The sequence below is a fragment of the Danio rerio genome, chromosome 8 (genome assembly GCF_049306965.1).
Source record: "Danio rerio strain Tuebingen ecotype United States chromosome 8, GRCz12tu, whole genome shotgun sequence".
NCBI classification, from domain to species: Eukaryota; Metazoa; Chordata; class Actinopteri; order Cypriniformes; family Danionidae; genus Danio; species Danio rerio.
This window is the reverse complement of record NC_133183.1, coordinates 31,971,739-31,992,983: the sequence shown is the minus strand read 5'-3', so window position 1 is coordinate 31,992,983 and position 21,245 is coordinate 31,971,739. Positions and strand designations below refer to the sequence as shown.

At 36.7% G+C, this 21,245-nt stretch overlaps 1 protein-coding gene across 9 annotated transcripts in view; it reads left to right on the top strand.

The window, feature by feature from the left end:
• ercc6l2 (excision repair cross-complementation group 6-like 2) overlaps positions 1 to 19,843 on the top strand; it is a 34,208-nt gene extending 14,365 nt beyond the window's left edge. For 4 of the 9 annotated variants that reach the window (XM_073909478.1, XM_009304064.5, XM_073909479.1 and 1 more), the window contains 10 exons: positions 3,850 to 3,921; positions 4,925 to 5,070; positions 5,753 to 5,848; positions 6,253 to 6,352; positions 6,825 to 6,977; positions 8,245 to 8,316; positions 10,212 to 10,854; positions 13,113 to 13,267; positions 15,084 to 15,250; positions 18,524 to 19,843. In XM_073909478.1, the coding sequence (XP_073765579.1) occupies positions 3,850 to 3,921; positions 4,925 to 5,070; positions 5,753 to 5,848; positions 6,253 to 6,352; positions 6,825 to 6,977; positions 8,245 to 8,316; positions 10,212 to 10,854; positions 13,113 to 13,267; positions 15,084 to 15,250; positions 18,524 to 19,394 (2,475 nt within the window). In that variant the 3' untranslated portion in view covers positions 19,395 to 19,843. 9 annotated transcript variants of the gene reach the window in all.
• Positions 19,844 to 21,245: the final 1,402 nt, after the last annotated feature.

Below are 21,245 nucleotides of genomic sequence, written 5' to 3'. Positions count from 1 at the left end.
AAGGTTAATAGGCTGAACAACATGAAATGCCATCAGTCTACAAAAATTCACAGTATTTCTCTGTTGCAATCGAAGGGTCACAATAATTAATCTCAAAAAAGCCAAATTAAAGCAAACACTACCAGATTACTATGGTATAAATACAGCACTACAAAGCAAAAGAGAGAGATTGACTTAAGCTGTGGTCACACTGCACTTTTTGCCCCATAGACTTCCATTCATACGCATGCAAATGCAGCAGACTGAAACGCAAGCTCGTGCGTCAAGTTTTGCAGTTTGCTGTGTTGCAAAGTTCAAGTTTGGTGAACTCTGACCTGCAAAATTGCCTCACGTGATTGCACAATCAAAAATCTAAACATGACCTCTCTGGACAGAAATTTTAAATGTGGAGCAATCGCTCTCTTTTTTTTTATGTCTAATCATCTTGTTTAACCCTGCCCCTTTTCACTGCACCATACAACAGAATTTCGCAAGCTTAAACTCTTTGGGCTCTTTTTTGACAATCCATGCGCAAAGTGCAAAGCGAAGGGCGCAAACGCATTAGGGGCGTGTCAGAATCCACTTTTGCTAATGTATCTGCTTTGCGTCTAAAAGGGTTGAGCTTATTTTTTTAATGAGTAATAGGTGTGTTTTGAGAATAAACCAATCAGAGTCTCATCTCCCATTCCCTTTAAGAGCCATTTGTGTCGCGCCATGGTGCGATTGCTATTTACCTGATGACTTTGCAAGTGGAAAAACTGAGTGTTTCACTAGCAAGAAAACAGTTAAACAAAGCATCTGCAGCACGAGAATGAGAGATAAAGCCTCTCATTATCTACTTTCACTTTCGCTCTCGTGGATAGGGTAACCTTGTACTCACAGACATCTATTAGCCTATGAATAATTAATTTAGTTTTTTAAGCGCAAAGATTTGTTTCAAAACTATTTCTAAATTCTGTTCTAATTTCCAGCAAACAAATAAAGGAACAATAATAATGAAGTGTGGTCAAATAAACTGAGTTATATCCAATTACACATGCTATGCCCCATATTGTCTAAAACCTGACGGATGGGCAAATCTAAGCTTGTTTTGAATAATACAAATATAAATATGGATATAATAAATAATACTGCTAATAATAATAACATTATACAAAAGTAAATTGTAACGAATAAACTGAAAAAGCCTCCCGAGATGAAGGCGGCATGAAAGTATGGTTTTTAAATTTATGTAGGCTAGAAAATAATATGTTTTGTAATATTTTAATCCTTTATATCTATATCCTATATATATTCCTATTATATATATATATATATATATATCCTTAATATTTTAATTATTTTTCATATGTAAAGATATTTGTGTATTGCTCTACATCTTGTGTGTATTAAGCAGTGTGTAAGCGAGGCGCACAACTAACACGCTCTGCGCTGGACAATAGACCGGCTTTGTTCTGGTCTATTGAAAAATCTATTATAATTTCTCAAAATAGCAGCGTGCCGGCAATGCGACTCAGAACGCCTTCCTTTTTAGACCAGAACGCCTATGGGTGCACATATGAGCGCAAGTGGATTTGCTATTTAAATAGCGTGTGGCAAAACGTGGCAAACAATTGTGTCGCGTCTTGCGCCACATTTCGCTGGGTGTATGATAGGGCCCTTTTTCTCCCATAAGGACTTATTATGTGGTCTCTGTCGCCATCTTGCGGCGGAACATCAACCATCTTTGCTCTGCTTAATGACAGGCTGATGGATGCCGACCATAGACTGTAAAATATATGGAGGTACTATCCGTGACATCACCCATAGGTCTCCGAAGAACGCAAAAGAAGCTACATGTAGGCCTGGCCAACCATCACTATTTTGTTCGTGCGTCATCATACCGACCAGGGGATACCAAACAAGGGCAAAGAAGCCTACAGACGCTTGCTATCCTTTGGCTTAGATGGGCTTTTCTTTGGGAGAAACGCTTAACATTTCATTACATGCAACTCGTTTGTTATCTGACCACATGTGCTTGGTTGTACACTAAATCAATAAAGTGTTTAGACTTTTAAAACCACTGTTGTAATACACTAAGCCACTAAGCATTGTTCTTATGACGTTTTCCTACAGGAGGAAAATGCGAATTACATCCAAATACTTCAAATATAGTTTGTGTTAGTAAATGCAAGGCTATTTATAAAATCCAGGCATAACACTTTATGACAACATTTCAGATAACTGTTCTAGAGCCTACAGCTAATCAATCTGTCAGATTCTGGAGTGAAATTTACAAATTTAAATGATATGGAGGCCACATGAATGGTTTGTAAACAAATTCAGTGCACATAGCATGCCATATCAGACAATTGTAAGAAATAATTCCAAAAGGCAACTGATTGTGTAAAGCCACATAAAACAAAACAAAATACCATGATTATGTCGAGTTCAGCGGCTAATCAGCCGGAATCAACTGAGGTGGTGATGTCGACCAGTGAGACCTAGCTGTAGCTCAAGTGGCCACGCCCTTAATTATGCAGATGTAATAAAACCTAATATAAACGAAACGGATGATTTCTAAAAAAATTCACCTCCTTACAGTTGTCATGAAGGGTAATATTACCTATATAAACCAAAATCATTCTTTGTACCAGGCTGTAAACACCTTTTTTTCTTCTGTAAATTTAGCCATTTTAACAGTGGGGTCAATACAAATGTGCTCTATAATGGAGCCAGGACTAGAGGAATTTCCATGAATTGCAGTTTCAGTTACTTCCATATTAGCTTCACGAGTAAGAGCAGGAGGTTCCTGCTTGATGCAGATGCGATGAATCTCCAAAATTATAAATACTATAATAGGCACTGTCCTTATAAAATAGCTGCATAGTTGCAATCTAAATAACTACATTCTCACCTAAAAAAGCCTCAAAAGTAAAATATGTTGTCCAACAGCAGCAATATTTGTCAAACTGTAGTGAGTCTATTGATCTGCTGTCACTTTATGTGGGTGAAGTAATACACAAGGCAAGGATGAAGAAGCTGTACAAGTGCTGGTATTGCAGAAAATTGCACAGCTATCGGAGTGGAGAAACATACTGTTTTTCAAATGAAGATTCGCTGTACGACAAGGTAGATGTAATTGTTAAAACATAAACACACTTTTACTGGTTAACATATGCATATGATGTGTAAACTAATTTTAAGTTTAACACATTTATTTGCATTTTTGAACATTATTTCAATGACACAAAAGCAAAGTTTACCACAAAATATCAAATAAGCTGTTTTAATTAGTTAAGGCATTCTAATGAATGTACAAGCCCTCAGTTTAATAGAGTGTTTACTGTTTGGATAGTACAGTTATTAGCATGGAGGGTGCTCGCATCATCAAACAAACAGCCCAGAAATACCTACTTGCCAAGTTATCTTCATTTCCAGTCCATTCCGGATTTTTTCCCTGGCAATGAGGAGATTAATAAACCCTCTTGTGGCTCGCACTGGCCCTGAGCTGTCTTTCCTCACAGCCTGGTGGATACACTTCCTTGAGAAATAACAAGGACAGTATTTAAGGTTTCTTCAATCTTTCTTTCAAAGGTTTCCCCCCTTCCCTTCAGCCGGAGCATCTTGAGGGTGCTGTTATTGGCAGATGCTGAGTTACTGGCCGATTCACAAGAATGGCCGCTGGTTTCTGAAACATCAGCAATAGAAAGAAAAGACACAGCCCGCTCTGTTAATTTCTTCCCAGTGGTTACTGACTGACGTCTTATTTCTCGTTTTCTCATGGTGGTTTATATCAAATCCTTCGAGTTTTAACTTGGTATGTTAAGCTAGATTGTTTTCTCCCGTCATCGTTTTATAAAGCGTGTCCTGTTTTTCTTCCTGTTTCAGGTTATGCAGAAATTACTAAATCACTTTATCGCAAAGAAAGACAAAGTTCTACTCTTCTCTCTATCCACCAAGGTAAGGTGGGAACAACAATTTATGAATATAAAATGTTTTTTTTTCTATATTAAATATTTTTGTAACTTAGCTTTAGTATTTGGGTGGCACGGTGGCGCAGCGGGTAGCACTGTCGCCGCACAGCCCGGCTGAGTCAGATAGCAATTCTGTGTGGAGTTTGCATGTTCTCCTCGTGTTCGTGTGGGTTTCCTCCAGGTGCTCTGGTTTCCCCCACAAGTCCAAAGACATGTGCTAAAGGTGAATTGGGTGAGCTAAATTGTCCGTAGTCTATGTGTGTATGTCCTGGTCATCCAGGTTGGGGGTTGAGCGTTGGGTTAAAGATCCACCTTGTAAAAATTAGATGTTGCGAAACACAATATAAATATCAACTTCCATATAAACGGACCTGGGAGTAATAAGTAATTTTAAGTAAAATGTTTAAATGAAGTCAACTTTTATCAGCTATTTTGATTATTTTTCTCCCAATTCTGTGATTATCTTCTGACTGAGAAGTTCCAACTTATTACAGAAGCTTGTTTTTTTATTATGAAATAGAAAAATGAACATGTTTTTCTCAGAACAAATACTGTAGGTTGTTAAATAAAGAGACTCTCAATCTCTCACACACACATACACGCACACAAATATAAAAGATATTTATCTCACGATTTTGGCTTTTTTATGATAATATATATAAATGTTTTCATCCCTAAATACAAAAAAATATTTTTCTCAAACCAGTGTTTATATCTGATGGTCTTTTTTCACAATTTTATCATTAAAATTCAGAGTTTAATAACAGTTGAGATTATTTTTTGTTTTGTTTCAGCGTCATGTATTTTTTCTCAATATTAAAGTTACATATCTCACAATGCTAAAATTTTCTTTAAAACTCTAATTTCCAACAATGAAAAAATATATATGTCAAAATTTATATATCCAAAAGAATTGTAATTAAATTTATGTTTAAACAGTCTTTAGTTTGTTGAATCATGTTAAATAACCTGTCTTTACATTTTCTCAGCTGTTAGATGTTCTGGAAAGCTATTGTATGGCTGAGGGTCTGGAATACCATCGACTGGATGGAAACACCAAATCTAAAGACCGAGTGAAGATAGTGAAAGAGTTCAACAGCTCTCGGGATGTCAACTTGTGTCTGGTGTCTACCTTGTGAGTCTAGCTTCATATGTTATTATGTAATGTAATGTGTAATTGTATAGCGTATTTATCGTGTTTGGCCAAATACCCTAAGCACTTGGGGGAGGAAGGTGGGGGGGGTACACTAGTGTGCAGCATCCACTTGGATGATACAACGGCAGCCACAGGACAACGGCACATGTGTGCTCACCACACACCAGCTATAGGTGAAGTGGGGAGACAATGATAGAGCCAATTCAGTGGATGGGGATCATTGGGAGGCCATGATGGGTAAGGGTCGATGGAGGAAATTTGGCCAGGACACCGGTGTTACACTCCTACCGCTTTATGACAAGTGGCTAGAGATTTTTTATGACCACGGAGAGTCAGGATCTCAGTTTAACATCTCTGATCTGGCGCTCACTGACAGTATAGTGTCCCCTTCACTTTACTGGGGCATTAGAACTCACACAGACCACAGGTTAAGCGCCCCCTGCTGGCCTAACTAACACCACTTCCAACAGCAACCTATGTGGTCTCCCATCCAGGTACTAACCAGGCTCAGGCCTGCTTAGCTTCAGTGAGTAACTGTCTTGGGCTGCAGGGTGATATGACTGTGGCATGTTATTATATTTCATTATGGCTGATAATCGCAGGAACTAAATGATTGGCAACATAACTCACAATGACTTTGATCTTCATATTTCTGCTGCAGAGCTGGCGGTCTTGGTCTCAACTTCATCGGAGCAAATGTTGTTGTATTGTTTGATCCGACATGGAATCCTGCCAATGATCTTCAGGCTATTGACAGGCGAGTTATGAAAGCAGATATCCGTATAATTACTGATTCACATTTTACAACAGCGTGCCAGAAATATGGAGTATTAAAATGTTGAAGTAACCAGTAGATATGGATACTGTTTAAACTGCTCTGCATTTGTTCACCAAGGGTGCATTAAGTTGGTCAAAAGGGATAGTAAAGCCATGGTAACACTTTAGTTTTGGTACAAAGCGGTTATTTTGAATTGTAATAATACTCCAAAAGTATCACACTTTTTTTCTTCAAATAAATGAATAGTTTTGCTGAGCAGAAGAGACTCACTGTCATACATTGTACTGATTGTAATCCTTTAAAAATCATAATATATTTACAAGTTGTGTGAAATTTATCAAGGTCCCAATAGAACCAGTGTTGATTTCTGTTTTCATTTTCAGGGTGTATCGTATTGGCCAGTGCAGAGATGTGACTGTTTTTAGACTCATCTCTTTAGGAACAGTAGAGGAGATCATATACTTGCGTCAGGTTTACAAACAGGTATGTTTATAAAATAAAATGATGTAAAACAATTTAGCAAGGGTCTATGAAGATATTATTATATTACCTGTACAGTCTGAAATGTAGGCAACATTTTTTTCAGTAGTGGAAGCTTTTTAGCCGAAACTGTGATCTGAGGTGATTTCATAAAATACAAGACAAAAGTTACAGGCACACTGAGAGTAAAGAAAACATTAAAGGCAACACAAATCTCAATGTATCAACCTGTGTTGATACATTGAGATTTTTTTGTGTGAAATTATCGGTCTGTGCAAGAGTATTATTAACAGCATTATTATTTTAAGCAGGAGCTACCAATCATGCTTTTTAGGAGGAACTATTACTGTAACTAGTAGATGTTTTGTATACATATGTTTTGTACAGTTGTATAAGAATACACACATTTCTCTGATTGAATAAAACTTAAATGTTGAGACCAGTTATTTTCTCTTCTTGATTGATTGATTGACAGCAACTTCAGTCATCAGTGATTGGCCAGGAGAACGCTAGACGCTACTTTGAGGCTGTTCAGGGTACCGATGGCTATGCAGGGGAACTATTCGGCATCCGAAACCTTTTCCGCCTGCAGACTGATGGCACATGTCTTACCCATCGCATCTTGGAGGTAAGAAGACAAAAACTCTGTAGTGGCATACATTCGAACTTTCAAATCCAGTGTTAAACCTGGTAGTGTAACTCCGGCGGTCCTACGCCACCCAACTCGCTCCGAGCTGGTATTGGACCAGCGACCTTCCGCATGGGAGTCGGTTGCTCTACCAAGGAGTCTAAAGACCATGGCCTCTAGCATCTGTCGCTAGAGCACCTTTAGAGGTCAGAGAGGTGAGGTCTACCTGCACAGCACCTACTAGCTGGCCTCCGTTACAGTGGCAACATGCTAAGGAGGCTGTCATTGCAGAATAAAGCCTAACAGGGCTATCTAATGCAAACGCAGGGGCTTTATTCCTTGAAAATAACTGTCCTGAATGTACTTTATCCCACTTAATACAGGACTACTTGGCACAAAACATGACAATTCCCTTCAGCCTATTGTTCTGAGCTGAAATAGTTTATTAATCCTTTGAAATGAAAACAACTGATGGATATGCTAACTTGCGCATTGTTCAGTCACAAGATGGAGCCAAACAGTCAAAACTGTAAAACTGAAAGAAACGAAAACAGCTGGAGTATACACTAACTTGCGCTTTATTCAGTCTCAAGATGGCGCCAAAATGTCAAAAACACAGCTGACAGTAATGAAAACAACTGATGGAGTATACACTAACTTGCAAATTGTTCAATCATAAGATGGCTCCAAATCGTCAAAAACGCAAAGCTGACAGAAATGAAAACAATGGATGAAGTATACACTAACTGGAGCATTATTAAGTCACAAGATGGCGCAGCGTCGTCAGAGTAGTCCCTTTAATAATCCGGGGTCGCCACAGCGGAATAAACCACCAACTTATCCAGCAAGTTTTTTCCGCAGCGGATGCCCTTCCATCCGCGACCCATCTCTGGGAATGAAAGTAAACATTTATGTTACAAATAAATACTATGATTTCAATCAGATGAATGAATTCTTGGTGAGCAGAATAGACTTCTTAAAAACAAAACGTAATTACTCCAAACTTTTGCCCACCTCATGTGCAAATATTCCAATGTGACAGATATTATATCGACCAGTTTTCCCGTCTCTGGTTTGGTGATATTAATGTCAAACTTTGAATCTGTTATGAATTAGTGATGCAGAAGTTCTGATGAGAATGTGGATATACTGTCTGTACGGGCCCAGCGGGTCATGCATATCCCTGATGACATGCCTTTAATGAACTGTTTATATGAAATGAATTCCTTCTCCTTGACATGATGGGAATGACGTGATGGGCGCACAGAGGGAAGGCCAATTGGAGGTGGGAATCATGACGGCCAGAACTCAAGCCGTGGACGAAAGGATGCAGGAACCCGTGAGTATCCACCCCTTTCACAGACCCGTGTCTCTTTCCCATCATCCATCTGTTCCCACGACACCAACACATGGTCACAATCAAGCCCAATGGTGAAGACCACACAGACATGTACTATCTATACCACATTTATTTACTCAGCAGAGGGCTTATCTAATTGTTCTTCTGGAAAGAGACTTACACTTTGTTTTTCTGAACTGGATGGGCATTGCCTGCAGCGTCCCGGCTTGTTAAAATCAATTTTTTATTCAAGACTGGATGTCGCTCTCAGTTAGAATGTGGTAAAGATGATTTTGGTGCAGTATAGATGTTTTACATTAAGAAAAACTGGTATGAATATGTTTGAGATGCAAATTGTTGTGAGTAATGATGCATCACCCAAAACTCTGATGCTTTATTGGTTCTGTGTTTTTGTTTTTGGAGCATTTTAATTGTTGCAGTTTTTTTACTGTCAGTCTTTTATTTTTGCCACATTCAGTTTAAACCACCAGCTTAAATTGTTCCGCTTTTATATTGTTCAGTAGTTTGCATTTAGTTAGTTTTAGGGCTGTCAAATGATTAAAAAAATTTACATAATTAATCACACTTTTTTTGTAATTAATCATGATTAATCCCGAAACGACATATTTATTACAGAAATAAAAACACAGGCATTTCAGTGCCATTTGAATTTCAAAACAATCAATGCCAATAACAAACAAAAATGATTTCTTTGTTGAATTCTAAGTGGACTACACACACACACAAACACACAGACAACGGGCAGTACAGCGGACCCGGTGAGCGAGGGAGGGATCCCTACAGATTCATCAACACGCACAATCGCGTTCATCAAATTTGCTTAAACTAAGCTTTCTAAAGTATGGCTGTATTTAAGTAAGGATTCTGACACAGCAACATGAAACTTTTGAAATGTGAGGGCTAATGGAAGTAGCTTGTAGTGTGAGTGCAAAACGCACCTAAGTCAGAAAATGAAAGCGAGACATGACTTTTAAGGGGCTGTTTCATATGTGTTTATAAATCATTCTTACTGTTCAATGAACACACACTGTCATAGTTTATTAAAGACGCAAACGCCTCACTGCACAACAGCTGCACCTTCAGCAAACCTCCTAATTCTTGCAGCAAGAAGACTTTATGATTGTTTATGAGCGTTAAAAGTGGCTGATCTGTTCGGCAAAATATTTGGCTACGTGTCATCGCATCTCAAAGGACTAAAAAAATATAACTAAAGAAATCTCCACTGTGCTGAGCGAAAGCGCATACTGAACAGCGCATCATCGATGACGTAAGCGTGCCCAGGCCCGTAGTTGCCTTGAACCGGGCCAAAGCACGCTTGTCCCCCCTCCCATCTCCCCCTACGGCCCGCACTCACGTTACATTCTGGCCTAGGCACGCTTACATCATCGATGATGCGCTGTTCAGTAAGCACTAATTGTTTTAGTGTTAAGTATTTAGTAATAAAAATAGAAAATAAAAAAATTATTTCAATGTTTTTGGTTTTTGTTATGTAGTTTTGGTTAACTGTAATAAATTTATGATGCAGTAAAAAAATAATAATTTTAACGTCTTTATAGTCTTTAATCATTTATATTTCAGTTGTGTTTATTTTTCTGTCAATTAAAAATAAATAAAAAAGAGAAACATTTTTTGGCCAACTAGCTGAAATAAAATTAAGTTTATACATTATATTCTATTTTATAAGTTTGTTTTATTTTAAATCATAGTGTTACGAAAAACAAAATTACACAAAACACAAAATAAAGAACCAAAAAACTAATTACAGCATGTTTAAAAAAAAAAAAATTCATATTTAATACACATAATCCACTAAGCAATTAACTAAACTAAATACCTTTAGCAAATAACTAACAGCTCATGTTGTTTTACCTCAGGATCCTTGGTCAGCAGATGCTGCTACTGAGCGAGCAGGAGGATCAGCAGGGGTCTGTATTAAACCCGCTGAGGTTTTGGACTTCAGCAGTGGAAGTGAGGATGAAGATCCCTGCTGCTCCAAGCAGAGACCCTCAGAAACACACAGTGGAGAGCAGATGGTAGCCAGTAATACCTGTATAGGCAATACAGGCCTGTGTAATCTGTTGCAGAAACAAATGACAGAGATAAGACAGCGTGACACAGACACTGAAGAGGACTCGAGTAGCGAAAGCCAGGATGAGGATGAGAACTGTGAAAAACTCACAGCCATTAAGACTTCTAAAGTCAAAGATCTGTCCAGTGAATCTGAGGAAGAACTAGAAGGAGTCAGTGACGGTGAACTGCAGAGAAGATCACACAAAGACAGTACAAAGGATAGAAAGAATCATCGTCGCAAAAGAGTAAAGTTTGCAGAAAGATCTGAAGATGAAATTGAACATTTTTCTTGGTCAGATGATGAAGGGTTTCTGAAAGCTGTGAGATGTGTGAAAGAAAAGGAATCAGATCACAGACAGTCCTCCAGGAGGGAAAACACTACATCAGGATTTAAAAAAAGCCAATCAAGAGATGAAGGATACACTGGAACACTGGACTCATTATTAGGTAGGACCTTAAAATGGAATTTTAATATCATTTTATATATTCATTGCAAAAAAAAAAAAACTTTTATACATAACATATCGACACCTTAGAATTATAAGGTTCTATCTGCGTTCTGAAGATATATTGAGCATTAAAGTTTTTGCCCTCCATAGCAAACAGTATGTGTGTAACATCTGTTTTTTTTTTAAATAAAAAGTTTTACAATGTAAACAACTTATAAAAAAGCATCCCATAATGTAAATAAATTGTCATTTAATAACTCAATTTTGACAAAAATTTAAGATAGAACCTTAAAATTCTAAAGTGACGATATGTAAAAAGCAGACACAACATATATTAGTAACTAAATAATCTTCAAAAAAGGATTGAGGATATAGAGATCTTAAAGTCTGCATGAAGTTCTTTCAGTTGGAAGTACATCAACATACTCAAATAAAAGTCTGAGGAACTTCTGAGTTATGCAGACATTGTCTTGTCACCCAAAACTCTGATGCCTTAAAATTGTTCAATTTAGCCTTTTAAACAACTTTTGAACAGTGACCATAAACAGAATTTGCTTGGCATGCAAGATAAATCCTTATTAGTTCTCATGCATTAATCAAGCTTCTTTGAGCTTTCATTAACACATTTGAATACTATTATCATTGTTTTCTGATAGAGCTGTGGCGACAAATCATTCGAGAAATCGATTCGGCATCAATTCTGAAATTTTCAAACTTCATTTACCCTTGAACATTGGTTTTTCTCTTAAATTTTTTTTTTTTTTTAACAGCACATGGCGCTCTAGCCAAACACTCATGAGAAAGAGCACTTGTGCATTCGGCTATCTCAATGTAAGCACCGCTCACTATATGAACTGTAATTTGTTTAAACCTTTTGCTACTTTAATGATTTTTTTAGGTTCAAGTGGTAATTGCATGGAATTGGATGCAAGCAGAGTACAGCTTTTTTCATAGCATACAGCGCCCTCTGCTGTTAAAAATTAAGCTCGCAATTAATTCAAGAGAGAATTGCGATTCATTTATATATATATATATATTATATTTCACCACTACTCTGTGAATAAATATAAAAATTAAATGTGTTCATCATATAAAGTGATCATGTCTCTTCAGAAGACTTGTCTAAATTAAAATCACTCCACATTGATTTTTGTAATCTTTTACAAATAATTTGATCATTAATTTCAATAATTTGATCTCAGATTTGATTAAAACTCTTCAATTGTGTTGAGAAGATAAACACATTTCACATAAGTTAGTACTGACGTAAGTGTGATTAGAATATGACAGAATTGTCATTTTAGAATTAAATTTTTACATGTTTACATTTTTTAAATTTAGGATTGAGTTTAAATAATATATATAAAGAATATTTTCCTAGTACTGGGTTGCAGCTGGAAAGCGTCCACTGTGTAAAACATGCTGGATAAGTTGGCGGCTTATTCTGCTGTGGTGACCTCTGATGAATAAAGGGACTAAGCCAAAAGAAAAATGAATGAATAAAGAAAAATCACAGTGCAGTCAAACTAGGGCTGCACAATATATCGGTTCAGCATCGATATCGCAATAGTCACATCACAAAGTTGAGTCTGAATTATAGTTGAGCAGAAGCCACAAAACACATGATTTTTAGAGTCACTGCAAAGTTTAGCCATAAAAAGAGTGATCTTTTATCATTTGCATGTGTTTTTAAGGCCTGAGACTGAGCATTTCAAGAGTTTAAAACATTCAGCACAGGAAATTATGACTTTTGAAGACGTAACAAAGATCAATTGTATTTAATTATTTATACAATGAAGATGATATAATGTTGACTCACGTTTACAAAATTGTTCTTAGAATTTTTTTTAACTGTTTCTTGTCCAAATATCTATATTTCAAACCTAAAACAAGATTATTTTGCTTGATTGTAGGAAAACTCAATTGACTTTGAGTTATTATTTCTGTGAAGAGAAATATATATTTTTAGATATTTGGGTCAAAGAAATTTACATTGTGTTTACTCAATTTCTGTACATACTTTTAGACTTCTCAGAAAAAGTAAAAAAAAAAAGCTATTTAAATCATTTGGTGAAACTTTATTCATATCGCAATATTGATTGCAGAACAATAAAATATCTCTGTCAGATTTTACCAATATCATGCAGCCTTAAGTCAAATAGTGCATTTATCAATAACCATGTAACAGTTCTTGAGACGACGCGGCAGTTTCAACCTGTTTCATTTCTCTGTCTTATATTCTATCTTGTCTGTCAGGTGGGCTTCAGCAGGTGGGCTACACACACTCTAATCAGACGGTCGTGGGCTCAAGCAGGGCAGAAGACCGTCTAAGCCGTGCTGCTGTGCGAGAAGTCTTTGAGCTACATAAACACTCACAGCTTCCTGCAAATCAGATTCTGGACATATCAGAGGTTACCACATTTTACATTTGTATTTATTCAAACAGTCAATAACGGGTGCAGCGCAACTAACAGTTATTTGGAATGCTTTAAAGATTTATTGCTATAGAATTTGTTGCACAATTATATTTAAAAAATGTATTGAACAGACTTTTTCAATTCATTCATTCATTATTCATTCACTTAGTCCCTTTATTAATCCGGGGTCGCCACAGCGGAATGAACCGCCAACTTATCCAGCAAGCTTTTACGCAGTGGATGCCCTTCCAGCCGCAACCCATCTCTGGGAAAACTTTTTCAATTACTTACTTCAATTCATCTTTACTTCTACAGCGCTTTTACTTTGTAGATTGTGTCAAATCAGCTTAACATAGAAGAACTAGTAAATTGAAACTGATTTAGTCAATTTTTTAGTTGAATTTCAGTTCAGTTCAGTTAAGTGTGGCTTAAATTTCACTGCTGAAAGTCCAAACACTGAAGAGCAAATCCATCGCTGCGCAGCTCCAAACCAAGCAAGCCAGTGGTGACTTCAGCTTCATTCCCATTTACATATTTTATGCACATTTTGCACATGCTTAAAAAAAAAAATCGGTTGATGGAAACGCCAACATGTGCATATAATTTGTAAATGTGCATAAACTATAATGAAAACACTTTTACCAAACTAATTCCAGTATGCGCATTAAAAAGGGTCATGTGATTTTGTTATAAAAGATCATGTGATGACAAAAATGTCTGTAAATGTACAAAGCAGCAGGCTGAGGACACTGTAAAACATCTGAAATGTTGTTTTGGTCATTCTAAAACATCTTAACCGTTTCAGTATTAGTGATATTATATTATTAATGACCTCCAGAACTGTCAAGTGCTCTGTGTTTTATGCCTTTAAACGCCACCAGGCATTCATTTTGTCTTTTGAGGCGCAAGTCATTTATTAAATAAAGAAAAGATTCATGCTGCTTCACCTATCGCAGCAATCTCCATTTTTTTCTGTTAATATTTGGTGCCAGTTAATCAGGAAGTCATGATTTTGTTTGCTTTAACTCGTTGGAAAGAAACACGGCTTTATTCGCACGTCTTTTATGCGATATTCCAGTTTTGCGCTTAAATGTAATTTGCGTTTTTGGATGGAAAAATAGCAAATGACGAGGAACAAAACTTCATCAATTGGCGAAAGAAAAAAACCTTGAGGAAAAACAGGCTCAGTTGGGCATGACCATTTCTCCACCCTATTTGTCTATTCATTTTTTTTTTTTTTTTAAGAAAAAAGTCTTCCAAAACTTCAAAACATGACTAAAAATTGCAAAAAACAAACTCACAATTCTAAGTTAAACAAATCTAAATTGCAAAAAACTTCCAAATTGTGAGATTTTTTTTTGATTATTTGATTTGTTGTAAGACATGACTGAATATGAATTCTTTGAATTAAGTAAATCAACTACTGCTACAATTCAGTAAACTCAGTTGTTCAAAGATTTTAGACAGTTTTAAAAAAAAAAACATTTTTTTTTTGAGTGTTTTGCGTTTTTCTTCAAAAAAGTCTTCATATCAAATTTTGACTGAAAATATTTTTTTTAAATAAAACCAGTTCAGCCATTTTTTGTTCAAAATCCTATTTGTTTGGGCTGTTAACCCACCACAATGCTTTTTTCATCATTACACACAGCATTATCACTCATCTGTACTAATGATTGTCTGCCCTGCATTTGCTTCCTCAATAATACACAAGTCATTTTTAATTCCGATTATGAATTTTTGATCCAGAGATACCAAGATAATGTTGGGGAAAAGTCCAATCCTATAATTCCTTGTATTTATTGTGTTTTAGACAGAGTCATCGGATCCCATTCTCACAGATCACGTCAATGGAGGTCAAACACCAATGACACGCAGCGGACCCCACATAGAGCATCCGGTCACACACACCATCAAAACCTCACACCGCCAGAACAATCTCACCGTCATAGTGGGCGAAACACCCAGCAGCATGTGCAGGTAACTCAAATGTCTGCTCCAGATTCCCTTGAGATTCACTCACACATCATCTCCATACAAAGCAAATAATGTTGTCAGTTGGGCTAAAAACACAAACATTAGAACAGCAAGCCAGTGAGAGGAAATTCCTGGTAGCGCAGGGCTGTGTGCCAGTTTTCCCCACAGCTATGGTTCGCCTGGCCCCTTAGGATTGAGAAAAGACCACCCCGAAGCCTTTCACCCACCCATTTCCCAAGTCTTAAGCAAAAAAACACGCTTTATTCTGATTTTCTTCTCAGTAGAATCTCACAAGTGTCCTGTTTGCTCATGTAATGGTGAAAACACACATATAAGTGGTTACTCTTTTCTTTGAAGAGCTGCTTTTATGTGATTTATCTGTACACAGACAGATACTTAAGGGTCTTGCTTCATAGATAGTTTTTGGTTTTAAACCACAAAGGGTGGCAACCACCATTAGAAGTTGCACCATACGTTCTTTCAGTTTTGAATTACTAAGTGGTTTTCCTTCAAGATCCAAAAACTTTTTGTTTTAAGCTTTAAAATGAGGAACCTGGGGTTTGCTTGAACAATCTTAAAGGGGTAGTTGACACACAAAAGAATGATATAATATGCTGTTTTGACTCTTGTCTTTGCAAAGTCTGGATGATACTCTCTTCATTTTGAGGACAAGATATTTTTTAAAGAGACTCAATGGATTCAGTGTCCTGTTACACTTATGATGCTTATGCTTTTACTTTTACTAGGTTACTTAAAGGGGTTGTCAGAGGGTGCCAGCTACCAGAAGCAGAATAATTTTCTTGCATAGTGACCCTATGCAACTCAGTGGCAGAACTCAGTGGTTCTCAAACTGTGGTACGTGTACCACTAGTGCTACGCAGGCTTCCTTCTAGTAGTACTCGGAGTAATCACTGAATAATTAAATTTTAAAAATAACACACTTTTAACCCTTTGACGCATACGATAACACCAATGTGACAGATCGAATTTATAATTTAAATAAATAAATCCAAATAATATATTTAAAATACAAGTTAATGTTTAGATTTTAATGATATACAAATAAGTAATATATACATGCAACATATATTTCAAAATTTTTCAAAAAGTGTTTATATATGAATATGATGACATACAGCCTATATTTATGAGGTCCAAGGATCATTTCCAGGTTTTGATGAATAGGCTACTATTTGGTAATACTTTACATTTAAGTACTGCAGTTCCCTTTTTACTTTTTAAGAACAGTGCCATTTTTAGTTAATTTTTAAGCATATTTTAATTTAAACATAATTTTTTTACCTGTAGGCACTGTGCAGTGTTAATGTTCAAACTATTTATGTTTAAAGTGGCTGACAATAATACATTTTCATAATAATAGAAATTAATCTCCCATGTTTTTGAACTGTGCAGAGCTGTATCTGCTTAATTAGGCCTGCTACGCTACTGTATTTTAATACTGGTCATTATGGTGGTACTTGGTGAAAACAATTTGTTTCTGAGGTGGTACTTGGTGAAAAAGGTTGGAGAACCACTGCTTTAACTTATATTTCATGGGAGAAAGACATTGCCTGGAATAGCTACTGAATGATTTGGAGCAGAGAAAGTAATGACAGAATTCACATTTTGGGTGAGTTATCCCTTTAAGAGTGAGTTAGAAGTAGCTTTCAGCATTAAGCAAATCTGGTTTTTATTATGCTGTAACTTATGGGCTGTGGTCTTATGATATAATATACAGAATGTCATAAACTTGCTCCCTGCCTGCATTTTGCAAGTATAAAATTATCTTTAATACATTGCAGTAGGCTTAGTTTTTTAAATTGGAAGTTGTGTGGTCTAACTTTAACTAACATTCAGTAAAAAATAACAACACAAAGTTATATGTGGAGCCCATATTAGGGTCCCTGCAGATTAAGAAGTCTCTTACAATTAAAAATATATATAATTTTACCTTTTTATAAAAGGCAAGGCTAGTTCAGGTTTTAAAATGATGATTAGTGTGATTTTTATGTATTTTTTAACTGTGTAAAACTAACAGGTATTTATAGAGTACTTAATATTAAATGTAGGCGTGCATTGTAAAAGTTTTGATTTTACTGCATACAAGTCTAATGAGTTTACATCTAGTTATTTGGGTAACACTTTAATTCTATTAACAAATCATTAACTAGCAATACTAGCTTAAGATACTAATTAGCTGTTTATTAATAGTTTGTAAGGTAGACCTTGGGTTTAGGTTTTGCTACAACCCCTGGCAGTATAGGGGAGAGGGGTTTATACACTTGAACTGAGGATTTTGGTTACGCAAAAACTCAAAGTTATTTGTGTTACAAAGTAAAGATGGACAACAAGAATTAGTATACAAAATAATGGTGATTCATTAACAAAAAGTGAGTGAGATATTTACAATATATACAATGTCGAAGACAATAAACAATGAAATGTTAAAAGTACTGGCTATGAGTGGTGCTTAGGAAAAGAACCAAATTAAACCAAATAGTCGTATTAATGTTCACAACAAATTCCCTCTAATAAACAAAAGGTATGAAAAAAAATTTTTCAACGTCAATGACGTCTTATCTAATCTACGCTGACTATCAAATGAAGCAACAATACATGGGTTGGCACACACCCTCTTACCTGGTGTATCTGTACAAATGTTAAACTACGTGCTGACATGTATGTCACATGACAAAATTACCTACCAGTCTTTCTAAACTCACGGGGAAACAGAAGGTAGGACATGGCAACACAGAGGTAAGAACAGACAGAAACAAACCTAAACAACAATAACAAAAAGTAAATCAACTAAAGACAAACAATACTAATAAATGGGGATAACAAACTATGAAATAACAAACACAAAAGCAAACCGAATAAACAAGCCAAAATACAAAGAGCAAAGAATCAATCAGAGAGTCTGCTTCAGAACTACCAGACTGAAGACCTATTAAAGGACAGATGGTATGCAGGGATTGGCGGGGACTGGAGCAGAGTTGTGAAGCAGAACCCAATCAGAAAGCAGCAGTAACGAGATTGGTTGCAGCAAGGACAAGTCAAAGAGCCAATCAGGGGCAGCAGTGGGCAGAGTAAGCACAGTAGTGGACTGGGTTGGATTAGGAATGCAGAAAATGGATTATACTTTGTAACTTCTAATGCACAGCTAATATCTTAATAAAAGGCAGGTGATAAGCCGTTAAATATTAACATGAATTGTGACCTAAACCTGTTGCTGCTAGTTGTTTGTAAGTAACTGATTTGCATTTGGTCTCACAGGCAGCAGTTGGAAGAAATGGCTCAATTCTTTGGATTCAACTCTGTGCGTGACTTTGCAGAAGAGATTCTGAAGAGCGATTCAGATCAGAGACTGGGCCGATTGCGCAGCTTCTACAGCCAAAAAAGCCCTGAACTCATGAACATCATTAAAAAGACCTTTCCGAAACCCAACATCCAGCCTAACCCACCAAATGCACCACCACTTTCTGCAGCCAGACATAAACCTACCTCAAAAAGAGCCCACCCAAACTCTTTCGTCGAAGTGCCAACCCCTGAAGCCGAGGATCGAAGAAAAACATCAAAGAAAAAGAAAACCAGTGAAACTGAAGCTTCTGAGATTGACCTTCACTGCAGTACAGACCTCACCAAAACAGAAATGAAGAAGTCATCCACAGACATTTCCCCATCATCAAGTTCTGGAAACATTCCCCAAATAAACTGTGCACCAGTTGAAGAATGTATACCCAACATTACTAGTTCCTCACAACCTTGCACCTCACGATCAGCTTGTGTCTCCACAGATGATTGTGTTGCATCAACCTCATCCCAGACCAGCAGTTCCTCCAAAATCACAGACCTTTTAGGTGACACATCCATCCTGAACGACTTGTTCAAGACAAAGAAGAAAGTTGTAGACCAACCGAGGGATGTCAAAACATCTGCATGCACAGAAAGAGCACCAAAAAGAGGAAAGGACTTCTGGGACATCTTGAATGAGGGGAATGAGGAGAGCATCAATAAACTAACCGATCTGACCGAGGTGGAGAAGATCTGTAACAGTGTCAGTGTCTCTGCAAAGCCTAAGAGTAATGGGGAAACTGAAAGCTCACAACTGTGGAAGAAAAATGAGAAATTCCTGTGGAAACGCTAGTTTTTAAAATTCCTTAATCAATGTTTTTATAATTCTTTACAATGTTATTTTTATTGCAATCACAGGCTTTTTATTTAAGTGTTTTTATTTCTTGTTCTTTTAGAATTTTTTTGTATTTTTCTCAGGTAAGATTTGATTGATTGCTTAAAACTTTGTGCACACTGTAATTAGCTGATATTTAATGTAATTGTTTTATCTTGTTGTTTTAATTCTATCAAAGTGTGTATCTTGATAAAGGCACAAAACAGACTTTTTCCATAAAATTTCAATTAAACAGAAAACGTTTAAAGAAAAAACAATAAAGTACAAAAAAATTGACCAAAAGGTGGTTAATTGTTGGTTGATTACAGATTTTGGAAATCTAAAGAAACTATAGATTCAAACTATAAACGTTTCTTAATCACACTGTGTAATGTATAGTTCGAAAATCATTGGCTGTTTCTCAATATGCGTTCTTCAGTGGTCTTGCGTCCTCGTGTTCTTGTGAAACGTCATCATCAGCTGCCTAAGTTCAGTTCCAATACGCAAGACCGCAAGTACGGAGGACGCGTGAAACTTCCCGGATGTGTTCTTGATATCGAGGACGCACCGATGCAGACTTGAGCACCGAACTTGCTCTGGAAGTCCCAGAAGTCATTGCGACTGAAGGTGGGAAGCGCTGCATTTTATCTAGATTTATTATTAAAGTTCATAGATATGACTTATTTACCTCAGGAGTTTCCCTAAATGAAACGGTGAAAGTAAATATTACCATGGACATCTTAATAAAGGAATAAACACATTAAGGGTGTTTGTTTGCTGAAATTCGTATTAAAATCTGTTTTATTTATATTGTGCAGAGTATATTTATAATGTTTTTATGCAAAGTATATATTTTGAAAAGGGGAAAAACAATAAATCGTTGGATGAATGCTGTAATGTTTAAATAATTTACCATTTAAAACACATGAAGGTCATGTGACCATCAGGAAGAACGCAGCATCTCAATTCTCAAAGGACGCGTTCTCTGCCATCGCGGTCTCCTGAGTTCGTTCTTCCGAGGACACCTGGCAAGACCGGTCTCCACAAGAACACAAGTCCGTTCTCTGCGTTCTTGGAATTGAGAAACAGCCTCCGTCTATATAGAGTATAACATTTCTGGTTATACTCAACCCACTCTGAGTGTTTCCTGCATGGGAGTCAAGTGCACTTTTAGTCTGCATAAACTAAACCAGTATAGCGAATAGAAATGTGCCCAATTGAATATCAATATGTATTTTAATAGTATAATATCAATACAATGAACATCAAAAGACAGTAAACAACCCACAGTTTCCTAAAATAAAGCAGAAATTGTTTTTTTTTCTGCACATCTTTTCCTCGTAGCAGGCTAACAATAAGAAGTGCAGGATTAAGAATATTGTGGCTGAAGCACCAAACTGACGTCAGCAAAGATGGTCGGCGCCTCCAAATGTGGAAGCAAATGGTCGCACTTTGAGTAAAGATTATCAAAACAAACTTTTATTTCAGTAGAATAACCTGTTCACCCAAAAAATAACAATGCGCGCCATGATTTGGGAGCTGGAATCATCCACCATTACCTTATGTAGTTCGGTAAGGACTCTTGGAGTGATGCTGGATGATCATATGTCCTTAAATTAGTATATTGCTAACACGGCACAACTTTTAGTTCAAGCTCTTGTCATTTAAAGCCTGGACTACTGCAATGCTCTTCTAGCTGGTCTCCCATCCTGCACTCTCAAGCTTCTGCAGATGAACCAGAAAGCTGCAGCTCATCTGGCCTTCAATAAGCCAAAGAGAGCCCATGTAACACCTCTCTGTATATCTCTTCATTAGTTACTGGTTGAAGCT